Source organism: Macaca fascicularis, chromosome 2 (genome assembly GCF_037993035.2).
Source record: "Macaca fascicularis isolate 582-1 chromosome 2, T2T-MFA8v1.1".
In the NCBI taxonomy this organism is placed as follows: Eukaryota; Metazoa; Chordata; class Mammalia; order Primates; family Cercopithecidae; genus Macaca; species Macaca fascicularis.
In genome coordinates this window covers 108,692,132-108,719,822 of record NC_088376.1, presented here as the reverse complement: position 1 = coordinate 108,719,822, position 27,691 = coordinate 108,692,132, and the positions used below count along the sequence as shown (strand labels likewise).

General features: G+C 44.9%; 1 protein-coding gene and 1 long non-coding RNA gene across 3 annotated transcripts in view; one reads left to right on the top strand and one right to left on the bottom strand.

Annotated features, from left to right (window-relative positions):
- Positions 1-887: 887 nt before the first annotated feature.
- LOC135969715 (uncharacterized) lies at positions 888-16,940 on the bottom strand. Of its 2 annotated transcripts, none has more exons than XR_012431071.1 (4): positions 16,702-16,940; positions 16,002-16,083; positions 12,833-12,950; positions 888-1,006 (listed from the first exon to the last, which is right to left on the bottom strand). It is a non-coding gene; the product is annotated as an uncharacterized lncRNA (long non-coding RNA). The 2 variants fall into 2 exon arrangements; XR_010585114.2 differs by lacking the exon at positions 888-1,006 and adding an exon at positions 8,071-8,202.
- The window catches only part of SLC6A20 (solute carrier family 6 member 20), a 38,986-nt gene continuing 27,779 nt past the window's right edge, over positions 16,485-27,691 (top strand). Inside the window, exon 1 of the mRNA XM_005546881.4 lies at positions 16,485-16,723. Coding sequence (XP_005546938.2) covers positions 16,603-16,723 — 121 coding nt within the window. The 5' untranslated portion in view covers positions 16,485-16,602. The remainder of the gene's footprint in view (positions 16,724-27,691) is intronic.

The following is a 27,691-nucleotide window of genomic DNA, read 5'->3' as shown; positions in this document are numbered from 1 at the left end:
GGCCGGGTGCAATGGTGCATACCTGTAATCCTAGCACTTTGGGAGGCCCAGGTGAGCAGATCACTTGAGTTCAGTTTGAGACCAGCCTAGGCAAGATGGCAAAACCTCATCTCTACAAAAAATTTAAAAATTTGCCAGGTGGTACATGCCTGTAGTCCCAGCTACTCAGGAGGCTGAGGTGGGAGGATCGCTTGACCCAGGGAGGTGGAGGCTGCAGTAAGCCATGATAATGCCACTGCATTCCAGCCTGCGTGACAAAGTGAGACCCTGTCAAAAAAAAAAAAAAAAAAAAAAAAAAAAAAAAAAAAAAGACTATCCTTGGGCTAGATTGTGAACAGGGGTGAAGAGGTGACTGAATGTATTAGTAGTCAGCTCGGCGAGGTGGCTCACGCCTGTTATCCCAGCACTTTGGGAGGCCCAGGCAGGCAGATCACGAGGTCAAGAGATCGAGACCATCCTGGCCAACATGGTAAAACCCCGTCTCTACTAAAGATAAAAAATTAGCTGGGTGTGGTGGTGGACACCTATAGTCCCAGACACTCAGGAGGCTGAGACAGGAGAATTGCTGGAACCTGGGAGGCGGAGGTTGCAGTGACCCGAGATCATGCCACTGCACTCCAGCCTGGCAACAGAGCGAGACTCCGTCTCAAAAAAAAAAAAATAGTAGTCTTCCAGGTGAAAGATGGTAGAGGCCTAGACCAAGGTAGAAATATAGAAGTGATAAGGGTACGCCAGGCATGGTGGCTCATGCCTGTAATCCCAGCCCTTTGGGAGGCCAAGCAGGGAGCCGATCACCTGACGTCGGGAGTTCGAGACCAGCCTGACCAACATGGTGAAACCCTGTCTCTACTAAAAATGCAAAATTAGCCAGGCATGGTGGCACATGCCTGTGATCCCACCTACTTGGGAGGCTGAGGCAGGAGAATCTCTTGAACCCGGGAAGCAGAGGTTGCGGTGAGCCAAGATGGTGCCATTGCACTCCAGCCTGGGCAACAAGAGCAAAGCTCTGTCAAAAAGAAAAAAAGTGATAAGGGTGGATGAAGCTGGATTTCTTTTTCAATTTAAGTAAAACTTACATACACAAAGTGCACAAAGCATAAGCCTACAGCTCAAAGAATTTGCACAAAGTAAACACTATCTAAAGTACCCAGATGAAGAATCACTCGTTATCTACACCCCTAGAGGCCTCCTGTGCTGGCCCCAGGCACCATCCCCTTCCAAAGGTAACCACTCTCCTGACTTCCTTTTTGAACTTTATGTACGTGAAATCATACAGCATAGACTCTGTTGTGTCCAGCTTCTTTCAACACTGCTTGTGAGTGTCATCCCTATTGTTGCATGTAGCAATTGTTTTTTTGTTGTCATTGCTATATAGTGGCAATATTCCATAATTTATCCATTATACTGTTGCTGGACATTTGGGGTTTTGCTAGTCTGTGGCTAATACAAAGAATGCTAATATAAACGTCTAGTGTGGATCTTTTGATGTAGGTATGTACATCTAGGAGTGTCATTGCTGGATCACAGCATATATGAATGTTCAATATTAGTAGACACTGCCCCCCAAATTTTCCAGGTTTCCAATTTACACTCCCATCAGCAGTGTCAGAGAGTTAGGTTCTGGATATATTTTGAAGGGAAAACTAATAGACTTTCAGCACAGATTGAAAGGAGATGAGAGATAGGACTCACGGATGACTTCAAGGGTTTGGGGCTGAGCAACTGCTAGGCTAGGCTTGGTATCAACAGAGATAAGGAGCTGGCTTTGGGAAGGGAAGTGGGCAAAGATCAGAAATGTATTTTTTTTATTTTTTTTATTTTTTGAGACAGTCTTGCTCTGTCGCCTGGGCTGGAGTGCAGTGGCACGATTTTGGCTCACTGCAACCTTCTCGTCCTGGGTTCAAGTGATTATCCTGCCTCAATCTCCCTAATAGCTGGGATTACAGGTGCCCGCCACCATGCCCAGCTAATTTTTGTATTTTTAGTAGCGCCGGGGTTTTGTCAAGTTGGCCAGGCTGGTTTCGAACTCCTGACCTCAGGTGATTCGCCTGCCTTGGCCTCCCAAAGTGCTGGAATTACAGGCGTGAGCCACTGCATCTGGCCAGAAATCCTCTTTTAGACAAGCATGAAATGGCTCTCAGGCTCCCAAATGGGGATGTTGGGAGGCACCAGACATACAAATCTAGACCTCTGAAGCATGGTCTGGACTAGAGATACAACATTGGGAGTTATCGGTGGAGAGGGTTTTTAAACCATTAAAGAGGTAGGCACACCAAGGAGGGCAGTGTCAGTGAGATGCCCTAGGGTGCTCCAACCCCAAGGAATCAGGGAATAGGAGACATCAGCAAAAGAGATAGAACAGCTGGAGCCAGTGAGAGGAAGGAAGACCAAGAGAGCGTCTCCCTGGATGCTGGCTGGGGAAATTACATCAGCAGGAAGGAATCATTACCTGGGTGGCATGCAGCTGGCAGGTCCAGGAAAAGGACAGCTGACTGTTGGATTTAGCTATGTGGGGGGGTCACTGGTGTCCTTGACAAGACAGTTTCGTTGGACTGCTGAGGGGCCTAGCTGAGGTGACTGAGAAGTAACCAGAGAAACTTGGAGACAAAAGTAAGCATCAACATCTCTTGATGGGCTGGGCTATAAAACAGAGCAAAGCAAAAAGAAAAAAAAAAGAGGGGGGCATAAGGTAGGTAGAAAGGAAAGTAAAATCAAGAGAAGGGATGTTTTTCTTAAAATATGGTGGTCAAGACAGGCCTCACTGAAGTAGAAGCATGGTGTTTGACTTTTTTCTGCCTTACCACCAGAATGTATCCTTCAAGGGGGCTGAGATCTGCGGTTGTCTTGTTTATTGCTGCATCCCCCATACCCAGAACAGGGTCTGGCACATAGATTCAATAACTCTCTTAAATAGATGAGCAAATCGGGCTTGATAAACAAGAAACACATATAACATGCCAACATGCCAAATAGTGCCCAAGGGATACGATGAAGAAGGAAAGAGAGAAACAATGTTGGGGTGGTAGTTGACATTTTACATAGGGCTATCACTAAGGCTTCAGTGACAGGGAGACTTTGGAGCAATGACAGGTATATATAGTGGTAGGGGCCTAAACCAAAGCATGAGGCCAGAAAAAAAAAAGAAAAAAAAAAAACTCATTCACAGATGATATAATTGTGCATGCAGAAAACACACAACAATCTGAATTATCCAAATAGAGAATTTAACACTGCTAGAGATAGAGTCACTCCATATGATTAAAATTTTAACCCTCCAAGAAGATACAACAATTTAAAGTTTGTCCTTAATGGCTTCAGATTCTATAAAGTAAAAATTGACACAATTAAAAGAAAATAGACAAATCCACAATCATAATGGAAGATTTTAACACTTCTCTCAGTGATCGATGGAACACACAGACACAAAATCATCATAAGGATACAGAAGATAGGAACAATACAGTAGCAGATTTGGCCTAATAAATAAACTGCAGCATCCAATTTTTTTTCTCTTTGTGCAAATACAGAATATTTATGAAAACTGGCCACACACTATACCAAGTCTCAACCACCTGGGTGATGGCTACAAGAGCACTTGTCTTGTAATTATCATTTATACGTGTATTTATTTTCCATAGTATGCTCTATGCCATATATGCTGTATTATAACACAAAAAGTATGGCATAGGCCAGGCACGGTGACTCACACCTGTAATCCTAGCATTTTGGGAGACTGAGGCAGATGGATCATCTGAGGTCAGGAGTTTGAGATGAGCCTGGCCAACATGGTGAAACCCTGTCTCTTCTGAAAAATACAAAAAAATAGCCAGTCGTGATGGCATGTGCTTGTAATGCCAGCTACTCAGGAGGCTGAGGCCAGAAAATTGCTTGAACCCAGGAGGCGGAGGTTGCAGTGAACTGAGATCACACCAGTGCACTCCAGCCTGGGTGACAGAGCGAGACTCCGTGCCCCCCCGCCAAAAAAGTACAGCATAAATGAAACAAAATGTGACAGACAATGATAACACATCATTCTGGGTAGGCCGTATATTAGGAAATGGAAACAAAGTCAGAAGGGAAGTTTTAGGAGCACTTAATTCCCTGTAATGCAGTAGGGAATTGATTTTGCAAAACCATTCCCAAGCAGTTGAGCTATTTTCAGACAATATAGCACCTTGGCAAGCAGGGAAAAGATTTTGGGCTCCTCAAGTTCATGAGAAGAAATTGTTGTGGTATCTATGACAAATTATCTTTAAGACCTTTTCCTGTTGACTCTGAATGTATTTTAGAAGAGAAATTTTAACAGTGGGAAAGAGCAGGCAGAGGTGGACCTTAAACAAGGGACATTGGGGATATGGAAACTGGAGGGGAGCCAGAGGGGAGAAGATCTAGAAATGTTAATGAGTGGCAGGGCAGTGTTGGTAGGGACCTTCCTCTTCTGGAGAAAGGTATTCCACATCAGCCACCATGGAAGCTTCTAGAAGCCAAACATTCAAAAGACTCCTCTGCCAAGCTCGGTTTTTCAGGGAGTCTCATGCATCTGTATTTTAAAGCTCCATATGGATGATCCTGATGTGCAGCCAGGGTTAAAAAGCCTGTGTGCTCCTGAGACATTAACCTGCCTGCAAATCCCTTGGGGTGCTTTTTAAAACTAGGTTCTGATTTTAGAGGTCTGGGAGGGGCCTGAGAGTCTGCATTTCCCACAAGTGCCCTGGCAATGCCGACGCTGCCCATCCCTAGGCCACATTTGGAGTATTGAGGGGGGAAAGAAATCAAATATAATTTAAACCGCCAAGCTTGTGAAACAAAGCATGTGTGTTTTCTGGCAGAGTGAGATTCACAGGGCTTCTCCTGTTATGAAATGAAAAGAGCAAGTACAAAACAGCGCAGCAGGACACAGTGAAATTCCTTAGGGGGTCACTAATTGAGACAGCATGGCCCCAGGTGTACCCTGACCCTTGAAAATATTTTCACAGTGCTCCATCTGTTTTTCTCCACCAGATTATGCCTTCTAGTTGGTCTTGATTGCTTGTTCCCAGCAAAAATATTTGAGGTGAAGGAATAAATTCAGCCAAGACCAACAAAAAGGAAGGAAGGATTCCTCACTGCTCTCTGAGCCCCTTGTTTTCATAGCACGTGGCTGAATCTTCCTTAATGCGGGGGATCAGCTGAGTGGTCGTGGTGAGAAGCCACAATGTTTTCTGAACAAGCTCACTTCTGCATCTGTTCCCTCTGACCTGAAAAATGCCTCTTTGTTCCATTCCTCTTGTTCCTTTAGAAAGGACCCCCACTTTGTGGTGTTTACTCAAATTAGTTACTTCAGACAACATAGGCATCAATTCACAGAAAATCCACTTGGGTTACTCAGTTGACACAGTTGTCCTTTGGATGTAGGCATATAGGCAAAAGGACATGGAATATTAAAATCATTTTGTAACCTTACTCAGAGGCTCGGGAAGCCCTGAGTTTTTACCAGTATATACTGGTGAAGTACAAGTTTAAACATTTATGTTAGTATTTCCCTACATTATTTTAAGTTAGGCTTTCTTTGCTTTCAAGTCTTAGATGTCTTTTCATTTTCTTTTATTTTTAAGGCTGCCATTCAAGTCATCTGTGTCCCATTAGTTGTTATCATATCTCACAGAAGTGTGGCCAGAAACAGAGCCACAGCAACACGGAGCTATAGCCTGCAGCTGCCAACCCAGTGCCAGTTCTGTGCAGCCACCTGGCCTTCAGCTCTGGCCAGCAGTTCCTCTGATCCTAGAAGCTCTCTGCCTGTTGTTATATTTGCTAAATATTCTAAATTGCTTGGAATAGCTCAGTGAAGAAGGTCAGCACTACGCCCCATTTGGTGAATGTAAACTCAGGAAGGTTGTATACTTTTTATTTTATTATTTATTTGTTTGTTTATTTGATGGGATCTTACTGTGTCACCCAGGCTGGAGTGCAGTGGCACATTGATAGCTCATTACAGCCTCCAACTCCTGGGCTCAAGTGACCCTCCCACCTCCCAAGTAGCTAGGACTACAGGTGTGTACCACCATGCCTAGCTAATTTTTTAAAAATTATTTTCTGCAAAGAGAGGGTCTCACTATGTTGCCCAGGCTGGTCTCAAATTCCTGGCCTCAAGCGATCTTCCCACCTCGGCCTCCCAAAGTGCTGGGATGATTGGCGTGAGTCACTGCACCTAGCCTATACACTTTTTAAATTCAAAATTCCGTTAATAATAAATACAGTTAATTGCCTAAGTGCCTATAGGATGTTATAATGTGTGTGTGTGTGTGCGCGCACGCGTGCGTGTGCCATATAAAGACTACATTAACACATTCTTTGCAAGTCACGGGGGGAAAGGCCATATTAAATGACCCCACAATGAAATAATCAGACAAATCCTCAATGTAAGACATTATACAATTCAAACAATTAGCCTGGTCTCTTTAGAAAGTCAATGTCTTGAAAATAAAAAGGTGGGAAAACTGTCCTAAAAGCAACTGTATTCATGACAACCAAATGCAGTGTATGAATTCTTTCTATCCTGGAAAGCTATAAAAGAAACCTGGGGACAACTTGAAATGTTTGCTTTGCATACTTTCACAAAGTCTAAAGTTGTTCACCGCCTTAGAACATTTCCGCTCTTACCACTCTTCTGTCATATGCTATTTTACCTGTCCAAGATTTAAGTTCTACCTTTTAATTTTTTTCAAAATGCCACCAATTAAATACTCCTCTGCAGCGAGACCTTTGATGTGGGTTAAGGGCCTCACCCTGATGTTCTGGAGCATGATCATGAGACATCTTGATGGGCATTACATTTTTTTATCCTACGTGGAATTCACTGGGCTTCATGAATCTGTGGTGGGAAATGTTGAGCTGTTGTACTTTAAGTGTTTCTCTGTCCCAGTCTCTCTTCTCCTTCTAGAATTCTAGGTAAGCATATATTAGACTTTATTGTCCTACATAGCTTATTTATATATCTTAAATTTTTTCTTGTTTTTCGCGTCTTAACTCTGCAATGTGCCACATAATTTTTTTCTGACATATCTTTGAGTTCATCAGATCTCTCCTTAACTGTGTCTCATCCACTTTTAAATCCATCCACTTAATTTTTAATTTCTATTATTGCTATTTCTAGAAGTTCCATTTTAGTTTTTATCCTAATAATCTGTATCATCAATTTTCACTCCCTGTTCTTTTTATTTTCTGCTTTATCTATCAAAAATGGAGAAATAAGTACAGATATCTCTGTCATGATGGTAGATATGTCAGTTTATCCATGTAATCCACGAATAAATCAATTTGTTGTTCTTGTTTTTTGAAGCTGTTTTATGAACTGTAATTTTTTTTTTAATGTTATAACTTTCTGGTGATAGATGTCCTTTCTATCACTAATGATTTTTTTTTTTTTTTGCTTTCTTTTGGATAGCGTTTTCCTATTTTCATCATTTTACTGTAAATGTTGCTGTGAGCATATGTTTGGTATATCTCTTGTCAATAGCATGTAACTGTATGTGTGAATTTTTTATTCCAGTCATTATAGTCTCTGTCTTTCATATGGTCCATTGAATCCATTTACATTTATTGTAATTACTGATACATTTGAACTGATATTTCTCCTGTCTTACTTTGTGGTTTATATTTGTCCTGAATTTTTAATAACTCTTTTCTCCTTTTTTTTTTTTTTTTTTTTTGCTTTCATCAGACTATGCAGGAATATATTGCAGTTAGAATTCTCTAATTCATACATATAAATGAATTGAAACACTTTTGGAATCATCTATCAAAGTTTAAAATACATACACACTATGTTTCAGTCTTTCTACACATGTGTACCAGAACACATGTACCAGAATGTTCCAAGCAGCATTTTTCATAATATCCAAAAGCTAAGTAATCCAAATAGCTATCAACAGTAAAATGGTTAAATAATTTGTAGTTACATAAGAAATATAATAGACTGGCCAAGTAAAAACTATAGCTGCAATATCAACTTAGATGAAACAACAACAAAGAAAACATAATGTAAGGCAAAAGAAGTCAGACATCAAAGAATAGCCACTCTATTTTTTCACAATATGAAGTTCAAACACGGACAAAATTAAAGTATAGCGTTTAGGGATTCATGCTTAAGTGGTAAGACCACACAAAAAAGCAAAGAAAGGACTGTTGGCATAGTGGATACTTTTTCAGGGAGAAAGTTGGGATCTGAAAGACACAAGGAGATGATAATCTGTTGAGGTATAGATTTTTTTATGTGTAATTTTCTCTACATGTATTTCATTATGAAAAGTAAAAAAGAAAAAAATTGAATATAGTTAATATCTTTTTGAGTACTCATTAACATCATTTTCCAAATTTCTCTATTCTCTAACAATATTAATTTCCTTAAGTTAAGTCATCTAGTCTTTATTTAGAAATTACCATATACTTATATCAGCCCGGGTGTGTGAAGATACAGAGGAAGTTGAAGGCACACATAGTCCTGGCATGGGAAGGGGCTTAGCCAGGAAGAAGGGTCTTCCCTTAACCCCTCCATTATAACAGAAGGAAAAAAGGATGGGTCATGTTTCTGGGTATATTTGACAGAGTGGATTTGTTATAATCTAGGTCTGAGTGCCACACTACTACCTTGTAAGAGGTAAAGGAATGAAGGGTGTGATGAGGAACCAAGGTAAGGAATGTGGACCACACAGTTCTCTAAAGGTTGATGGTAAGCAGATCTAGAAGGTTTTAAAGATGCTTCTAGTGGAACCTGAGAATGTCTTTGTGCAAACAGCAAGAGAGAGAGAGAAAGAAGGGAAGGGAAAGGAAAGGAAAAGAAAAGCCATCAGCAATGCCAGGGAGAGAGGGATGACTGATGGGAGAGATGCCGAAGGGCCAGGAGGGAGTGAGAGCCCACACTCAAGCTGACTGGACAGGAGGGAGAATCTCAGGTGGAGGCCCAGCCTGGGGGTGGTTCCCTTAGCCATCTGGGAGATTCCCAAGACCTTTATTACATCATCAGCGGGATGAGGAGTATGGAAAGAAAAGTTTGGAGCATATGGAGAAGATCTGGGAACCCTGCCCCAGGACCACAAGAAAGAACCACAGCCAGACATGGATCACAAAGAAGTGAGCAACAGGAAGGCCCCGCCGCGGCCTCACAGTCTATGCTTGCAGCAGATACAGTCATAGCTTTGTGAGACTTTCCAGAAGTCCCTAGCAGCAGTCTGGGGAGCCCAGAAATCCTCAAGTTTGGGTGGCACAGGGCTGAGAAACAGCAAAAGGAACAGAAGGCAAAGGTGAGTAAGAGGGAGACACGTGGACTTGACCAACCGCGAAGGCCAGGCCAGGGAGGGAGGCACTGGGAAAACGGAGGGCCAGAGATAGGGGACCAGTGGGGCAGAGAGCACATTCCGGGGCCCAGGAGACTGAAAGGTAGCAGGAGAGGTAGGGACTGGAGTTCAAAAGATAGTATTACAGTTTCCCATCTTGCAGCTGAAGTAGCTTGTAGGGATGGAGCCACTTTCAGCACAGCTGGCCTCCTCCCGGGAGATGATCCCCTGGTCAGCATTGTGAGAGGCAGAGGAGAGAAGAGAAGGAAGTTCCCATCTTTCCTTCTCTGAGAACAAAGGGACAGTGTAAGGGACATTACTTTATCCCAAGCAGCTGCCCACAGTCCAGGCCCAGAAGGCAAGAGACTGTGGCAAGCATTATCACCAAATTCTTTTCCCAGCTTCCCTAAGTCAGGATTGTCCAATGGAACTTTCTGCAGTGATGGAAATGTTCTATATAAGTGCTGTCCTGACAGTAGCCACTAACCACATGTGGCTGTTGTGCTCTTGAAATGTGACTGAGGAACTGAATTTTTAATTGTACTTCATTTTAATTAAAGTTAAGTAAAGATATGTGGCTAGCGGCCACCATATCGGACCGCAGACTCCAGGGCGTCTCTAAAACAAACGGATGGGCTCAGCAGCAGGTTTCTGATCGTTTTGGACCTTAACTTTTTTGTCAAATGGAATTCCACACAGAAACACAATACAGAATATCAAGATATGGTGGTGGGGCTCCTCTGGTTGGATTCCCACCACCCCATCCAAGCCCTGGGCACAATCCTACAGGCACATTCATGAAATTCTAGGGCTCTGTGGCACGGTTTGTGGGCAAGGTCTGCGTTGCCCAATATGGGACATCTGCCACTGGGAGTACCTAACGTGTTTTGAGGCAGCACCAGACATAGACATTTAAACTTTTTAATTTTTCGTCAATTTATCTTAAATGAATTTTAAAAACACTAGCTTTACGTATGTGGTAGTGATGTAAAATTTCATTTTCAAATGTATTTAAGTGAAAAGTGAATTAATTTAAAGAAAAATGATAAAAGTCCACATGGTTCACAAGCATGATAAATACGGCTATTGGCAAAAATGGCAAACATGGTTGGAGAACGGGAGTATTGATGGGTCTGATTTGGAATGAGGGCCTTGGACCAGCAGCACCACCATCCCTTGGGGGCTTGTGGGAAATGCAGAATCGCAGGTGCCGTCCCAGACCTACTGAGCCAGGATCTGCATTGGACCAAGACCCCCAGGAGATTCACTGATGTTTAAGAAGCACTGCTCCAAGGAGCTTGGCAGCTCTGAGACAGCAGGGCTCTGAGGCCAGAAGCTCCACTTGCAGCCAAGAGAGTTACAGGGCTCAGGGAAAAGTTGGGACATTCCCACCTCTTTGGCACCACATACACATACATACACGCACACATGTGTGCACGTGCACCCACAGGTTCTCCTTCACCACCTGAGCTAGGCAAGTCAACACAGCAGCCCCAGCATTTCCTTTGCAGAATCTCCTGGTGGCTTCTACATTCCTATTTGTACTGTGTGTGTCTTTGTGCTCCCTGAGGGATAGTGAGCAAGTGCTTTGGGAAGCAGGGAGAACAGTCATATCAAGAACTTGAATGTGCTGAAGAAATGTTCTGAAATGCAGACATCTGACTGTTGCCGAAGTTATGAACAGCAGAAATAAACTTGTACTAAAGTGCTCAGAATCTGCAGCAGGTTTTTCCTTTACCAGCTGACTTTTATTGAGATTCAATCATGTACCTGGCGCTGGGGAGAAAAGGATGAGTAAGGCATGATGTGAGCCACAGTCCAGAGGGGACACATACGATGCACTCTTCATGACAGCACAGCGCTGGCAGGCATTACAAGTCAGCTGTGGGCTGGGCGCGGTGGCTCGCACCTGTAATCCCAGCACTTTGGGAGGCTGAGGCAGGTGGATCATGAGGTCAGGAGTTTGAGACCAGCCTGGCCAACACAATGAAACCCCATCTCTACTAAAAATACAAAAATTAGCTGGGTGTGGTGGTGCACACCTGTAATCCCAGCTACTCAGGAGGCTGAGGCAGAGAATTGCAGTGAGCTGAGATCCTGCCATTGCACTCCAGCCTGGGCAACAAGAGCAAAACTCCATCTCAAAAAAAAAAAAAAGTCAGGTATGTATCCAGGGCCTGTGGGCAGGGAAGAGCAAGCAATATATTCCAGTTGCAGATGGGGTTCTCGGGCTTCTTAAAAAGGGTAAAAGGCCAAGCATAGTGGCTCATGCCTATAATCGCAGCATTTTAAGAGGCTGAGGCTGGAGCACTGCTTGAGCCCAGGAGTTCAAGACCAGCATGGACAACATAGTGAGACTTCATCTCTAAAAAATTAATGTGTTAAAATTTAAGTTTTAAAAAGAGGTAATAAATCATCTGGGTCAAGAGAAAGGACAGGATTTTTCTGGGTTGAGAAAGCAGAGGTGCTTTTGGCTGAGAGACGTCCCAGAAGTATAAAAATGCATAGCATTTTCCGGAAAGTGAAAAGTTTAGCTTCTCTGGGAGCCTAGGTATGCAAGGGTTAAATTCCTCAGGGCCCAAATTTTAAAATCCTCAGAACCTTACAAACCAGGCTAAGGAGTTTGGACTTTATCTTGTGGTGACTGGGAGCCACTGATGGTGGTTAAGTAACAATGGAATCACTAGGATGAGCAAATTATTGAAAGCTGCATGACCTTCATAGTCGGCAGGGTAATCAGGAACCCTGGCGTGGGCCCAGTAGCCCACACCCATGCAGCTGAGTCAGGGCCCTCCCCAGTGTCTCCACCTCTTCCAGAAATCAGATAACTAAGGCATGCTAGCCTTAGATCCTGCAGGTAAGTCTGTCCTGATTGGCACGGGGCACAGTGAGACCGGTCCACGGGCAGTGTCTTGCATACTAGCACTGTAGGCCCCAAGGAGCACTCAGAATGGGGCTCAGCTAAGCTGAAAACCCCGTTGCCATGGGGCACCAGACATCACTGAGCTGAACTCACTCCCCTTGTCCCTGCCATGCAGAAGTGATTTCCCCAGCCCCGATCCCCCTGTGGAATGCCAGAGCCAGCTCCCACACACTCTTGAGAACCAACTGGTAAATTTTCTAGAATTCTGTGGGCTGGTTGTTAAACATGGCCACTAAGAATTAAACTACATAAGCTAACAATTGAATACATTATTTTAAACAGAGGTAATAAATACGCAAAACTTGGCACTTCCTAATTACTGACTGTACTATTATCTATGCCTGTTGTATCTGGATAGTGGAGACTCAGTACAATGGTGTGCTACCGTATGTCTCCACGTTTAGTGACATCACCTTGGTAGCTTAGAATCAGTCATAGTAAGGTCAGGCGAGGTGGCTCATGCCTGTAGTCCCAGCACTTTGGGAGGCCAAGGCGGGTGGATCACGTGAGGCCAGGAGTTCAAGACCAGGCTGGCCAATATGGTGAAAGCCCATCTCTACCAAAAATACAAAAATTAGCCGGGCCTGGTGGTGGGCACCTGTAATCTCAGCTACTCAGTAGGCCGAGGCAGGAAAATTGCTTGAACACGGGAGATGGAGGTTGCAGTGAGCCAAGATTGTGCTGTTGCTCTCCAGCCTGGGCGTCGCAGCAAGACTCTGTCAAAAAAAAAAAAAAAAAAAAAAAAGGTTATAGTAAGACTGTTTACACCACAGAAATTGGCAAATGCGACAAATCAGAGCTTTTTCTGCAGAGAGCCAGTGGTTACACACCTGCCAGCCTACCACTCTTCTCCACCCTCTGTCGTGCTGGCTCTCTGCGGAAGCCCCCCAACCCTTCCAGGCCTGTCCTCTCCACTCTAGGAGTTCCAGAGGCACAATTGGCCTTGTCAGATTAGAGCTGTCACATGGGCTTCAGAAAGTCATGGAGACTTTACCAGGAACCCTAAGCATCTGCCCCGTTGCATTTCCTTACTGCTCTTTAGGGTTATCTGGGTGATTCTTCGTGCTGCCCAAAGCTGCCACACAGGGCCTCACACACTGGATGGGCTCCCAGGGAGTATAGCAGTATGAATGGAAGGAGATGCTGGCCTGATCTCAGGGGTGGGGAATTAAAGAGAGGCCTTGCCTCCACCAAACCAACAAGGTCCCAGCAGCCAGCCTCATGGTCCAGGTGAGGCATCTCTCCAAAGTGCCCAGTTCCTGAAGGTCACTGCATAGCCAGGTACCCTCTAGGAATAACTTACATATGAGAACAAGAACATGCAAGTAGATAGCTGGAGGCAGCAACAAGCCTTCTGTCTAAACAATACAAAACAACATTAAAAAGGCAGCCCCGTGGAATTGGAGTCCAGGGAACAAGCATAAGCAAATGCTGGCACTCCAGATGCTGCCGTTGCGGTAAGGAGTCCTTTGAAGGGGAAGGCGGGTAGCCCTATCTATGGATGGCTGAGACTCATTTTGCCTGAGTCTTATATATTCTCAGGAATATCTTCACAGCCTTAGAGTTGATAAAGGAGTGCTTTCTTAAACAGGACATAAGAAAAATCACTAAACGAGGACACTAAAGGAAAAGATTGGGAAATTGGACTTTGTTAAAGTTAAAAATATCTCTTCATTAGAAGACACCACTGACAGAATAAAAGGAAACACAGACCTGAGAAAAGCAATTCGTAATACACTAAACTGACATAGGACACATATCCAGAATATATAAAGAACTACAAATTGGTAGGAAAAAATCAGACAACACAATTAAAAACTAACAAAAAATTTGAAAAGGCACTTCATGAAAAAAGATACCTAGATGGCCCAGTTAGCCTATGGAATGGTATGCAGCCTTTACTGGTCATCAGGGAAGTTAAAATAAGGCACAATGGGCCAGGCATGGTGGCTCACACCTGTAATCCCAGCACTTTGGGAGGCTGATACGGGCAGATCACGAGGTCAGGAGATTGAGACCATCCTAGCTAACATAGTGAAACCCCGTCTCTACTTAAAACACAAAAACAAAATTAGTTGGGCGTGGTGGCGGGTGCCTGTAGTCCTAGCTACTTGGGAGGCTGAGGCAGGAGAATGGTGTGAAGCCCAGAGGTGGTGCTTGTAGTCAGCCGAGATTGCACTGTTGCACTACAGCCTGGGCAACAAAGCAAGACTCAAAAAAAAAAGGCACAATGAACTATCACTATACACCCACAAGACTGCACCGACCTTTAAAAACAGAATGACAAGTATTAGGATGCAAAGGGAGCATAAGCTGGTACTACCACTCTGGAAAACAGTTTGGCAATATCTGCTAAAGCCAAATACACCTAAGGTCAGGAAGTTCCCAGCAGTGAGTGCATTCACCTAGGGAAGACTGTGCACTAGAATGCGCATCACAGCTCTATTCATGACAGCCTCAAACCGGAGACAACACAGACATCCGTCAGTAGTAGATTGCAGCATATTCACACCACCGACAACTATACTGCAGTGAGAGAGAATGACCCACAGCTACACAACACATTAGAACATGAATGAACCCCACAAACAACAGTAAGCAAATGAAGCCAGGCACAAAAAAAGTACATCCCATTTAATTCCATCTTCATCAAGGTCAAAACTAACCCATGGGGTTAGACACCAGGATGGTAGGTTCCTTTGGGGAGGAGGCAATGGGTAGGAAAAACATTTATCTAGAATCTGAAGTTTAAAAATTTAAAATAGTTTCTCCTGCTGTGCTGCCTTTTATTTCTGCTTTGCTCTTTCGAAGTAGGAGGTTCCAGGACAGGTAATGTGTCTATGGAATGGTATGCAGCCTTTACTGGTCATCAGGGAAGTTAAAATAAGGCACAATGGGCCAGGCATGGTGGCTCACACCTGTGTCTGAGGGAGCCTCCACCTCCCTCACCCTGCCCACGCTTCTCCTCTGGGACCAGACAGGCAGGAGGAACTCCAGGGAAAGCCCAACGAGGAGCTGTCCTAGAACACTGATTTCATTTTGGCTTCAAGTCAGATTTTCACTAGCAACTCTGCTTTCCATCTCTTTTAAATTTTATTATTATCATTTAGCATTTTGTTATCTCTTACAATGTACCAGGCACTGCTGAAAGCACGGCATTAGTATTAATGTGTTACCCATTCATTCATTCAGCCTGCTGGAGACTTGATAACGGCCTCTTTATTGAGAACTTACTCTGTGCCAGGTAGTAAGCTAAGTTCCCAATTAATCCTCACATGAGCCCTTCCTTGCCGGGCAGGAGAGAGGGGAAGACATCTGTTGGCATTACGGAGGAGGACACAGAGACTGAGAGAAGTCAAGTGCCTTGTCCAAGGTCACACAGCTAAGTCAGTAGCAGAGTTGGGATACAAACCCAGATCCCACATTACTGCAAAGCACCAAGCTCTGTCTTGTCTAGTGACTACCCTCAGTCAAATCACATTGTAAGACTGGCAGAAATATGAGATTTCTTAGTTCCCTACCCTGGCCTAATAAATCAAAATTTCTGGCCCCTAGGCTGGCCTGAGCAGTAGAGTCCCCCATAACAGTTCAAAACCTGATTCGGTTCCCGGACCCAGTAGGCACGCAGGGCCAAGCTGTTGGGTGGATGGAGAGAACGGGACTGCCAGGAAGGTCCCTCACTTCTTTCTGTTCCCTGGCAAATGTTATGCCCTCTCCTCTGAGAAGCCCTCCCTAACCATCCCTGACCACCCCCCGGAACTGCTTACCCCTTTACTTTGCCTTAGGTGTCTTCCTCGCGTCTCTCAGTCTTATAAGTGGACTAGGTTGAACCATATGACATTGTCCTTTCTATAAATAAATTTTTAAAAATGGTTGAAAATGGGGCATTTCATGCAGTCCAATTCAAGTGTTTCCCTCTACCAGAATGTCAGCTCCAAGAGGGAGCTGGGATGTGGTTCACAGCCCTGTCCCCAGACAATGCCTGGCACACAGTAGGCGCTTGATAAATGACAGGTGAGTGGTGAGGGAAAGCGCCCACTCCTAGGAGTTCCGCAGCCTAAGGAAAGGCCCCGCCGAGCCGCAGGACTCCGGGGGACGCCGCCCTGTCCTCTGTAATCTCGGGTGCCTTCCCGGCAGCGGCGGCCGGGCGGGGTGGGGCTCGCCGTCATCCATTTACCAGCCTCGCCTCTCCGACGGGCGCGCCGTTAATGAGATTAGCAATTTAAAAACCGGCTAGCTGCTTCGGCGGCGGAGGCGCGGGGCCACCCCCAAGCCGAGCCGGGGGCGGGAGGGTGCTCCTGGCGACCGCGCACCGAGACCGCCGTGCCGGACCCCCGAGCCGGAGCCGAGCGCGCCGAGGCCGGGGCCATGGAGAAAACGCGGCCGCTGTGGTCCAACCCGCTGCAGTTCGTGTTCGCCTGCATCTCGTACGCTGTGGGCCTGGGCAACGTGTGGCGCTTCCCCTACCTGTGCCAGATGTACGGCGGAGGTGAGTGCTCACCGTGCCCCGGCCCCAGCCTCGCTGTGTGCGCGTCTCCGCGGGCTCTTTCCGTGCCGAGGGGCGTTCGGTCCGTGCGCGCCGGGGTTGGACGCAAGTTACAGAACGGCACACTGAGGCTGGGAGAGCGAGCGTGATTTGTCCGAAGTCACAGACCCGGGAGTGTTTGTTCCCAGGACACCCCGTTCCGGAGCCGGAGCTCTCTCCCAAACCGCCCTCCCAAGCCCTCGGGAACCCCTCGCCCCATCCCGGGGCGGCCAAGCCCCCAACCCTCACCCTTGTTGGCCAGGCTGCGGCTCTGAGAGCGCAGGGGACGCTGTCTCCTCCTTCGAGAGAAGTGGCAATGGTCTGACTTGTCAGTGAGCAACCCTTACGTTTAGGTGTAAAAAGTGAGTAGGAAATTGTCTTATTCAACAGAAACTCGTTATACAACTTTCAGATCCGAAACTTAAATCAACGGTTTGAAACTCAGGTTAGGAGGATCTTGAGCCATTTCTTTAAAGTTTTTATAAGCAGATTGGTTTGAGTTTGGAACGATAGAAAGCAGGAAATGCAAATCATTCCATGTTTTGTTTTAGGTTTTTGTTGTTGTTCTTGTTGTTGTTTTATTTTGTTTTTCTTAAATGTTTCCTCGGAAGCATCATGCACGCTCCGGGGACAGCCAGCCAGCCAGCCACGCGCTCTTACTGCACTCCCCTAGCACTGCGGAAAGCTGGGAACACCTTCTACACATGCCAAGAACCTCGTGAAGCCCAAGTACCTTTTTGGAAGGCAGTATGGCAAGAGAGATTTAAGTCTCAGCATTTAAAACACTTTTTTTTCTCGGTCGTCTCGTTTCTAGAATTGTATCTAGAAATTGTCAGAGTTCTGACCGAGGTAGAAGGATGGTCACCATCATTTAATAAAAGCAAAACATTGGCAGCTTCCTAAGCCCTCAAATAAAGGGGATTGCTTCAGTAAATTCTAGAGCATCCATTCGATGTTGCTCTTCGCAGCCATTAAGGCGGCATTTTCAAAAAAAATTGTATTTTATCGCATCATATATTAAGTGGAGGGAGGAGAAGTCAGATTTAAAGCTATGTAAAATGGATTTGATATTTAAAAACAACTGCTTTAAAATATGCAGAGAAAAGAATGGGGAAAAGACATCAAATTGTTAACAAAATTTCTGGGTGATTTTTGTTTACCTTGTCGTGTGTGTGTGTGTGTGTGTGTGTGTGTGTATGCGTCTGTGTATTAGGACTTCTATAATCTGCATGTTTTTTTCACCATAAAAGATCATGAAAGATGTTAGACCAAAGTATTTACAAAAATGAACCCATTTGAGAAGACCAAGAGCTAAACATTGCTCCCTCCTCCCCTCACCCCAAATCAACAAAAGGTTAATTCATAGAGTTTTTTAAATAGTGCATTCTTAATTTCCGGATTCCTTTTTTAAATTTGAAGGGCATAAATACACCATAATGATGTGAAGGGCGTATGTTGCCATATGCTCTAACAGCGTTGCCATGTGCTCTGACAGCTTTATAACTGACTCTTAAAAAGAATGATTTGTCAGAATGAGATTTCCACATCATTCTGTGCTCAGTAGACCTACCCGTGATACCTTTATCCTGGGTACATGTTTCCCAGTCATCAGTCCAGGTAAGCCTCACTGTCACATGACTACTTAATTCCTTGTTTATAATACCACCATCACCTGAAAATAGTCTGCAGAGGGATGCATGTGGGGCTGATAGTTCTGGAGTTGAATATGTATCAAGGGGTTGCTAGGGAAACCTCAAGACCCTCAGGTTCCAAGAAAAAGAAATAAGAAATCCTGTGCCTTGTGCAGAGGATGCTTCTGCTGGATGGGTGGCTAGATAAATTAGTGGAAGCCGGGCGGAGGATGGATTGTTGGCTGGGTGTATGCATGGATTAGTGGGTGCACAGACAAAAGGAGGGTGTGGGTCTGGTGGATGGCACTTTCTCAGCCACGTGTCTACAGAATAAAGACCAAACAGTCCACCTGGCACAGTAGGCACTTGACCACCTAACTTGACCATTTGTCCAATATTTCCACCTCATTTCCTGCCACACAGCTTCAAACCTCCCCTGCCTTCCGAACACTTCCATGAGCACCTCCTTCTGTGCCTCAACACTTTACACAAGATATTTCCTTCACCTGCTGTTGTTGCTGGGAGAACTCCCACCGTTCCCTCCAGGCCGGGCCAAATGTTGCCTTCTCTCTGTTGCGCTCTCTGACTCTCCTCACTACCTCACAGGCCAAATAAGCACTTGGTCAGAAGGACTGCAACATTGTTCTCCAGTTTCTCTGTCTCCCCCGAGCCCAACCTCTGTGATGTGATGGAGTCACAGGAGCCATCCAATAAATATTTGTTGAGTGAATGAGCAAAGTCTTAGGAAAAGTCACAGAATAAATGATGCTAGAGGATGCTAGAGGCTCTCCCAAGCCTTTCATTGCACAGGAAAGTCACCTTTAAGAAGTGATTTGTGTAGCCCCAAACCCAGGCACTTTACAGCCCTTACCGGAAGGTAAAAATCAGCCACATTATGAAAGGCTGCAGAGGGGTGTATAACTTCCTCGTAAGTGGAGCTGCAAATACCCCCAGCAAACAAAGAATTTGTTTATAAACCACAGAGCCAGGCTGTGCCAAAATACTTCCCAGAATAAGACGGATTAGGGATCTGTGCCCCTCTCCATGGGACTCTGCCCGTGACTGGAGAGGCTTGTTTGCTTCCTGCTCCCCAGGCCAGGCCCAGCATGAGGAATGTTAATTCTGAAGATTACATTCCAGGTACCGAACATCTCTGTACAGCCCTGGCTGCCTGCTCTAGAAAAAAATAAATAAATAAAAGGCAACCCAAAGAACTTCACAAAATCTCTTTTGGAAAAAGTCAGCAGGTCTTGGGCGACCACGTCAAAATCTAAGGCAGTGGTTGTTCGGGAAGAAATCGGGGATGCAAGTGTGTGTGTGATAAGGTGTAAAAAGCAAATACTACACTATTTATATTATATAAACATGTGCATGAAAGAAACATGGAGAGATGAGAACAGTTGTGTGGCTGGTGGAAATACAGATTTTTTTTCTCTTAAATTTTCTCTCTGCAATATTGAGGGGGAAATCAGAGGACACCTGACTATGCAGTAGGACAATGACACTCTCAGACTGGAATGCTCCACATCCCTGCAAAGCTCCCGCTCTCTGGGACAGGAAACCAGCTCTTTCAGCCGCCTGTACGGCCCACCCCAAATTGCTTAGAGCATTACATGTCAAACTGTAGCCTACCTGAGGATCTTCATAAACTGCAGGTTGCTAGACCCCACTCCCAGGGATTCTGATCCAGATGCCTGTAGGGGAGCACAGGGTTCTTCATTTCCAGAAAGCTCCCTAGTAAGGCTAAGGCTTGGTCCATGGACCACACTTCAGGGAAGGGTCAGGGTTGCTTATGTGGCCCCTGGCCCAGCAGTGGGGTGCCAGTAAATGTTTAACAACTGGCTCTTGGTGGAACAGCAGGACCCAATTCCAAGAATTTGCAGGTTACCTTGATGTAAATCCTCCCACCATGGCCAGTTGCAGACTGCCAACGTATCGTCCCCGAGTGTGGGATTGGGGAGAGGTGGGGCCAATTGGCTCTTGTGAGCCAGTCTGGATCCAGGTGCTGTGGTGGCCACAGCTCTTCAGGCCAGCACCCAGCCTGGGACTGATTCACACCGGGTCAGTCCATGCATGGATCAGGGAACAGTGCTGCAGCTGTTTACTTGTAAAGTGGGTGGGGACCCCCAGTAGTTGGGAAATACCATGATCAGGGGCCCCTGCTGCTCCCCCAAGGTTTCCAGACTCAATCCTGGTAACATCTGCCCTGTTGGGCTCCTAGCATGTGCCAGGCATAATGTGAAGCATTTTCTGAAGGAATTTGGTTTGGTCTTCACAACAGTTAGTCCTGCCACCCCCCTTTACAGATAGGAAACAAGTCAGAGAGAACAGGACTTCTGGAGAAGTAGCTGGGGCTCAAGCCACTTCTGTGATAAGGCAAGACTGTCTCCCCAGCACCCTGCACTCATCTGCTACAGGCAGGACAGGACTCCTCAGGTGTCCAGGCCTTTCTAGGACCCCCAAATAAGAATTGCTGTGGCTCAGGGTGCTTCTTCCTGTGGTTCTCCTGTGACACTCACCCATGCCTCACCTTGACATTGGAGGAGGGCCTGGCCAGGAGCCTGTGCGATGTCCACCTGCAAGGATCCCTTGTCCCTTCTGGTCCAACCTCCTCTCCGCCTCCGACCTTCCCTGAATATACCCCAAAATGTTTGGCATCTTCCCAGTGTGCTCTTCATCCTCTCCAGGAAACCCCCTCCCTAAATGTAAGATGACTTCTTCAACAAAGCCCTCCTTTGATCCCTGGGCTAAATCCATATGATATGAGTTGGGTCCCCACCCAAATCTCATGCTAAATTGTAATCCCCAGTGTTGGAGGTGGGGTCTGGTGGAAGGTGATTGGATCACCTCCCATGCGGTGAATTTCCCCTTTGGGGATGTTCTCGTGATAGTGAGTTATCAGTGAGATCTGGTTATTTAAAAGTATGTAGCAGCTTCCTACTCTCTCACTTCCTCCTGCTCCAGCCATATAAGATGTGCCTGCTTCCCCTTCACCTTCTTCCATAAATGTAAGTTTCCTGGGGCCTCCCCAGCCATGCTTCCTGTACAGCCTGTGAAACTGTGAGCCAGTTAAACTTCTGTCCTTTATAAATTACCCAGTTTGACGTATTTCTTTACAGCAGTGTGAGAACAGACTGATACACCATCCTTCCTGTGCCTGATGCATTGTGGGGTCTGACATGTCTCACTCCCACTTGGTGGGGAGGAAGAGTGACCAGTCAGGAACACAGAGTCTGCCTACTGGTGGAGAAGCCTCTATTTGTCTGCATGTTGGAATCAGCCCATAGCTTTAAAAAATACTGATGCCTCTGTCCCACCCCCAGAAATCCTGATTGGATTGGTCTCAGGTGTGACCTGAACAGGAGTTTTATGCTCCCCAGGGAGCTCTACTGTGCAACTCTATCACTATCTTACAAACAATACCTAATATAAACTTTCTAGGCACTTAATTTAAGTCATTCAATAGATATTCACTGAGTATCTTCTGTAAGTCAGGGACTATGCTGTCGGGATTATGGTGATTATGGGGTGCAAGGTTTGGGGGTGGACCAAGTAGGAAGAGCTTTAACAAAGCACCGTTCAGAGGCTTTGCTGAAATAACTCATGAAGGACTGACTGCTCAAGAGGATCTAGAAAGCCTTCTGGCAATGGCAATATTTAGTAGCAGCTGTGAAAGAGGAGTCAAAGCTCATCATGTAGAATTAGGGGTGAAAACATTCCAGGCAGAAGAAAGTGTATACAAAAGGCACACAAGAGCACACATTTGAGGTGAATGGCCAGAAACCTCATGTGGCTGTGAGAAGTGAGGCGGGGACTAGGGCAATGGCAGGAGAGGAAGCTGAAGATGAAAAAGGAGTCAGCATATCCCTAAGGGCCCCAAATAACAGGCGAAGAAGGTGGAGCTTAGCTCTGACAGCAAAGCCAGATTTTAAGCAAGGAAATGGCACAGTCAGAGCTGTGGTTTACAGAGATTGCCAGCATGGATGCCAGGGATGCACTGGGTAGCTGGTGAAGTGGTGATGCTGCCCGAGGGGAGGGCAAGGAGAGCAGAGAACAGATGGGAGAGGAATTCTAGAAGTTTTAAACCAGTGAGGGTCAGGAAGAGTAAAGATGGCTTTCATTTATCTCACCTGTGCCTTTGTTTTTGGTTTTCAAAAAGTTGACTGGGTTTGACTCCAAATGGGAAACTTTTGGGGGAAGAATAAGATGGAGGCGAGTGAATAAGGAAAAGGAAGACACTGGGGTCAAGAGTCTCACAGAATAGAGCAGTGGTTCCCGAAGTGGAACCCCCAGACCAGCAGCTTCAGCACCCCCTGGGGGCTTGTGCTCAGTGTTCCTTACATTAAACATGTGTGTATGTGCACACACATACACAAGCACACACATGCCCCAGAAAGAAAAAAAAGGTTAAAAAAAAAATCCCTGCTGTGTTTTTTGTTTTTTGTTGTTGTTGTTGTTGTTTTTGGAAAACAAAGGTATGTAAGTGGAGGGAGAGAAAGAGTTTGGACACCTGAGTAAGCTTTCCCATGAAAGGCACCGACTCGGGCTGGCATCTCTGTGGCCCTCAAAGGAGACAGAGTATGATGTGAGGGCTTGCAGGGATACATTTCATACAGAAAGGAATGTCTCCTTCTAGTGAGTTTCCTAGATTTAGCAAATAGACAATGTACTGGCTATGATAATTAGAAAAATGAGCAACAACATGCTCTAGAATAACATATGGTGTGAATTTGGGGGTTATAAATGTAATGAGTGCTCATGGTAGAAATTGTGTAAAAGGGCCGGGTGTGGTGGCTCATGCCTGTAATCCCGGCACTTTGGGAGTCCAAGGCAGGAGGATTGCTTGAGCTCAGGAGTTCAAGATCAGCCTGGGCAATGTGGTGAGACCTCACCTCTACTAAAAATATAAAAGTTAGAAAAAAATTCTGTGAAATGCAGAAATATACAAATAATAAAATACAAAATTACCAGAAGTTCCACCACCCAGAGGTAATGACTGTTAACATTTTTGCTGTAAAAAATTAGAACCATATTTTTATATGTGACTTGGTATTTTGCTTTTTCAAAATTAACTTATTTTAATCCTTCCCAAAATCATGTAATATTTTTTGAAAGTGTAAACTTAAATAGCTCCATAATATTCCATTTACAGAGGTAACATAACTTACTTAACCATTCTCTAGTTGTGGAACTTTAAGTTATGTGAAGTTTTATGCTATTATAATCCAGTGATCCTCATGTTTTAGTGGAGAAGTTTGATCCATTTATATTTATTATCAGGTTATGTTTGCTGTTATTTTTCATCACATTTTGTACTGCCTTACTTTTCCTTTTTGTTAGTTATTATTGTTTAATTTTGTTTTGATCTTTTACAATATGAAGTATATATTCTTCACTTTTTTCCTCAAGTGATTTAGAAGGTATAATTCCTATTTTTTCTATTAGTAGTAATTTAAATCTGGGGGGGAAAGTATACTTATTTTCTCTGGTTATCAGTGTTAAGAATGAAATGTCATCTATTGATATCACCCTATGAAAGAAAAAAATTTAACACACTTGTACTTCTTGCTTCTTTCCTCACCCCCATTCCACTTAACAACTTTTATTGATATAATCTAATCTGGGATTTCAGACACATTATGATGACTATTTTACTATTTATGTTTTATTTCTTCTCATTCAGAAATTGCATTTTCCATTTGTATAACTTTACAATGATATTAACAGTATTATTTTCAGACTTGATTCTGTTTTGTTGATTTATTTACCACTAGTTAGCTCTATTATAACACAACCCTATATTTGAGTTCCTTATTTTGATCCAACACTGGTTGGATGCAGTTCATGAGCACTTAAGTTTTTCAGGAATGGTAAATAAGTGGTTTGCTTTCTGAGCATGTCTGAGAACATCCATCCTTTGTAGCCACATGAATTGGCTACAATGTTTTTTACTCAAAACTCTATAGATGCTTTTCTGTTGTTTTCAGATTTTCATTTCTGTGAAGGAGAATTCTGCAGCCAATTTTATTTGTTATTAGTTATTAGGTATCAGGGATACCTAGAATATTATATAAATTAATATGGTATTATGTGAATCTTATAATTTCTGAAAGATCACAGGCTATATGTCTAGTATTAAATATGTTTTCATATTTAATTTAACTCAGTGTTCTTTCTGCAGACACAACTGCTGGAACTGAGTAATGCTTAATAGAGATAGAGTAGTGCTTGGCTTTGCTGTCCATGTCTCTTCTCTTCTTGTAATCTCCATCTCTTTATCCTTTTTTTTATCCTTTTCTTCTGAGCTATGGGATAGCTTTCTTTTTCTTTTTTTTTCTTTTTTTTGTTTTTCTTTCTTTTTTTTTTTCTTTCTTTTTTTTTTTTTTTTTGGAAACAGGTCTCACCAAGAGCCAGTATGGATCTCCCCGAGCAAGAAATCATATATGGCAGGGCCAGGTGCAGTGGTTCATCCTGTAATTTCAGCTTAGGCAACATAGTGAGATCCCATCTCTACAAAAAATTGAAAATTAGTCAGACACGGTGATGCATGTCTTTGGTCCCAGCTACTCATGGGGGCTGAGGCAGGAGGATCGCCTGAGCCTGGGAGGTCGAGACTGCAGTGAGCCGTGATCGCACCACTGCACTCCAGCCTGGGCAACAGAGCAAGACCCTATCTCAAAGTTATTCCACAGTTCAGAAGAACAGGTTAAAGAGGTGGAGATTACAAGAAGAGAAGACATGGACAGCAAGCCCAAGCATTACTCTATCCACCATGGTAGAGCCAGTTACTCAACAAGCATTTACTGAGCACCTACTCTGTGCCAGGTCCTTCATTAGAAGCTAGAGATCAACTATAAGCCATGCAGATCCCATCTCTACCCTCAAGGAGCTGACTGTTTAGGTGTGGAGGTGTGGACAGAGCAGTAGACATTCAGTGCAGCAGCAGGTGCCTCAACAACAGGGGCTTGCAAGACAAGAGGATGGGTCTTAGTTTTGGGTGATCTGGTGGCTCCTGGAGGAAGTGATGCATCTGGAAGATCCAGTGGGACCCTAAGGATTCTTTCCTGCATTCAACAAATATTCACTGGACTCTGGCTCTCTGCCCAGTGCTGTTCTGAGCAGAGCAGGGAACAAGAGGAGAGCTTCCTTGCTAGTAGAGAGACAGATCTCAAGTGAACAAAGAAAAGTATAGCATTATTCACGTGGAGAACTGTTCGGAAGGTAAATCAAGCAGGGTAAGGAGTTCAAGAGGGCAAGAAGGCTGTTCTAGCGAGGGCGCGCAGAGAAGGCAGCTCTTGGGAAGCCAAGTCTGGGTGGAGCACTGAAAGAAGAGAGAAAGCATCCTGGGCAGGAGGAACAGCAAGAACCAAGGTGCTGAGGCGAGACCAGCAGGAGGGCCAGTGTGACTGGCAGTGGATGGAGAGAGGCCAGCGGCACGGAGGGGAAGGTGGGAACCCTGTTCCCCTAGCCTCAGAGATCAAGGGAGGGAGTGTGGGTTTGATTCCAGGTGGAAGGAGGAGCCAAGGAAGGTTTGACTGGGTGAGAGGTTAGGGATGGAAGGGGCAGGTGTGTCACCATCTGAGAACAAACTGCACGGAGGGGACTGGAGGGTGGAATCAGGGTGGTGCAGTGGAGATGTGACAGTGGGTGACAGGGAGGTGGTGATGAGTAAGGATTCCCCAGGCTGAGCTGAGTCTACGTCTTCCAATAATTCTGCAACTGTAAGTGTCCCACTCATCTGGGGCAATGTGGACTCACAGTGGCAGAGACATTACCACAGGGCTCAATGTGTGCCTCAGTTACCTATTTATTCATAACAAACCACTCAAGAACTCCAGGACTTAGAAGGAATGATGGAATTAGGAAATTGCTATCTGGCAACCAACGCAGCAATAATTGTTTTGGGCAAGAATCTTCACTGGATGCCAAAACTACTGGGCAAAAGTATGAGAAATAAGATAGTTACTGAGGCTCAGAATATATTCAAGAAGATAATCATTTCTAAGGGGAGAATAGTAACTCTCAGCAGAGAAATCCAGCAGACACCCCCTCAACCAAGCGAGCAAAGTCTACATCACCGTGAATGGAACACACTGACATCTTGTGCCTCTGGACAAGGACACAGGATCACTTTAGTGTTTCTGCCAAAACTCCAAATGAGGAACATTCCACAAAGTAACTGGCCAGTGCTCCTCTAAAGCATCGTGAAAGGTCATGAAAGACAAAGAAAGGCAAAAAATGTCTAAGGAGCTGTCCCAGATTAAAGGAGACTAAAGAAACCTGAGAACTAGAGGCCTTGTGTGCTTGTGACCTGGAGCCTGGATGCCTGGAGGACATCAGTGGGACAGTCAGGAAAATTGCAGAAAGGCTGCAGATAAAATAATAGTTTGATGTTGGTGTTAATTCCCTGATTTTACTCATTGCACTGGGATTATATAAGAGAATGTTCTTGCTTTTGGAAATACATATTGAAAATATTGAGAGGTAAAAAGAAAAAAACAATTAGTGACTTAAAGCAACAATAATTAATCATTTATCCCAGTTCTGTGGGCGCCTGAGCTGTTCCTTTACTGTTTGTGTCTGGCCTTGCTCATGCAGCCAGAAGGTCCCTCACACACCTGGTAGTGGGTGCTGAGCTGGCTGGGCTCCCTCAGTTCTCCTCCTCATGGCCTCTCGTCCTCTGGAGCCTGGACCGGCATCTTTATGTGGCTGTCTCAGGCACACTCCAAGAGGAGGAAGGTGAAGCTACAAGACATCCTGAGGCCTGGGCTCTGGTACCCACACGGATACCACATTCTACTGGACAAAGTAAGCCCGAAGGCCAGCCCAGCCTCACAGGGTGGGGAATAGACTACACCTCTTCAGGGGAGGAGCGCTGAAGAATGTGTGGCTGTATTTAATCTCCACACATGCCTTTAAGGCATGTAGTTGTCTTACTACTGTATTAGGGTCCCCTAGAGGGACAGAACTAATGGGGGGAAAGAGAGACGCGGGGGAGCGGGGGAGAGAGAGAGAGAGATAAAGGGGAGTTTTTTAAGTATTAACTTACACGATCACAAGGTCCCACAATAGGCTGTCTGCAAGCTGAGGAGCAAGGAGAGCCCGTCTAAGTCTCAAAACTGAAGAACTTGGAGTCTGATGTTCAACAGCAGGAGGCATCCAGCACGGCAGAAAGATGTAGGCTGGGAGGCTAGGCCAGGCTCACCTTTTCACTTTTTTCTGCCTGCTTTACATTCACTGTCAGCTGATTAGATTGTGGCCACCAGATTAAGGGTGGGTCTGCCTTCCCCAGCTCACTGAC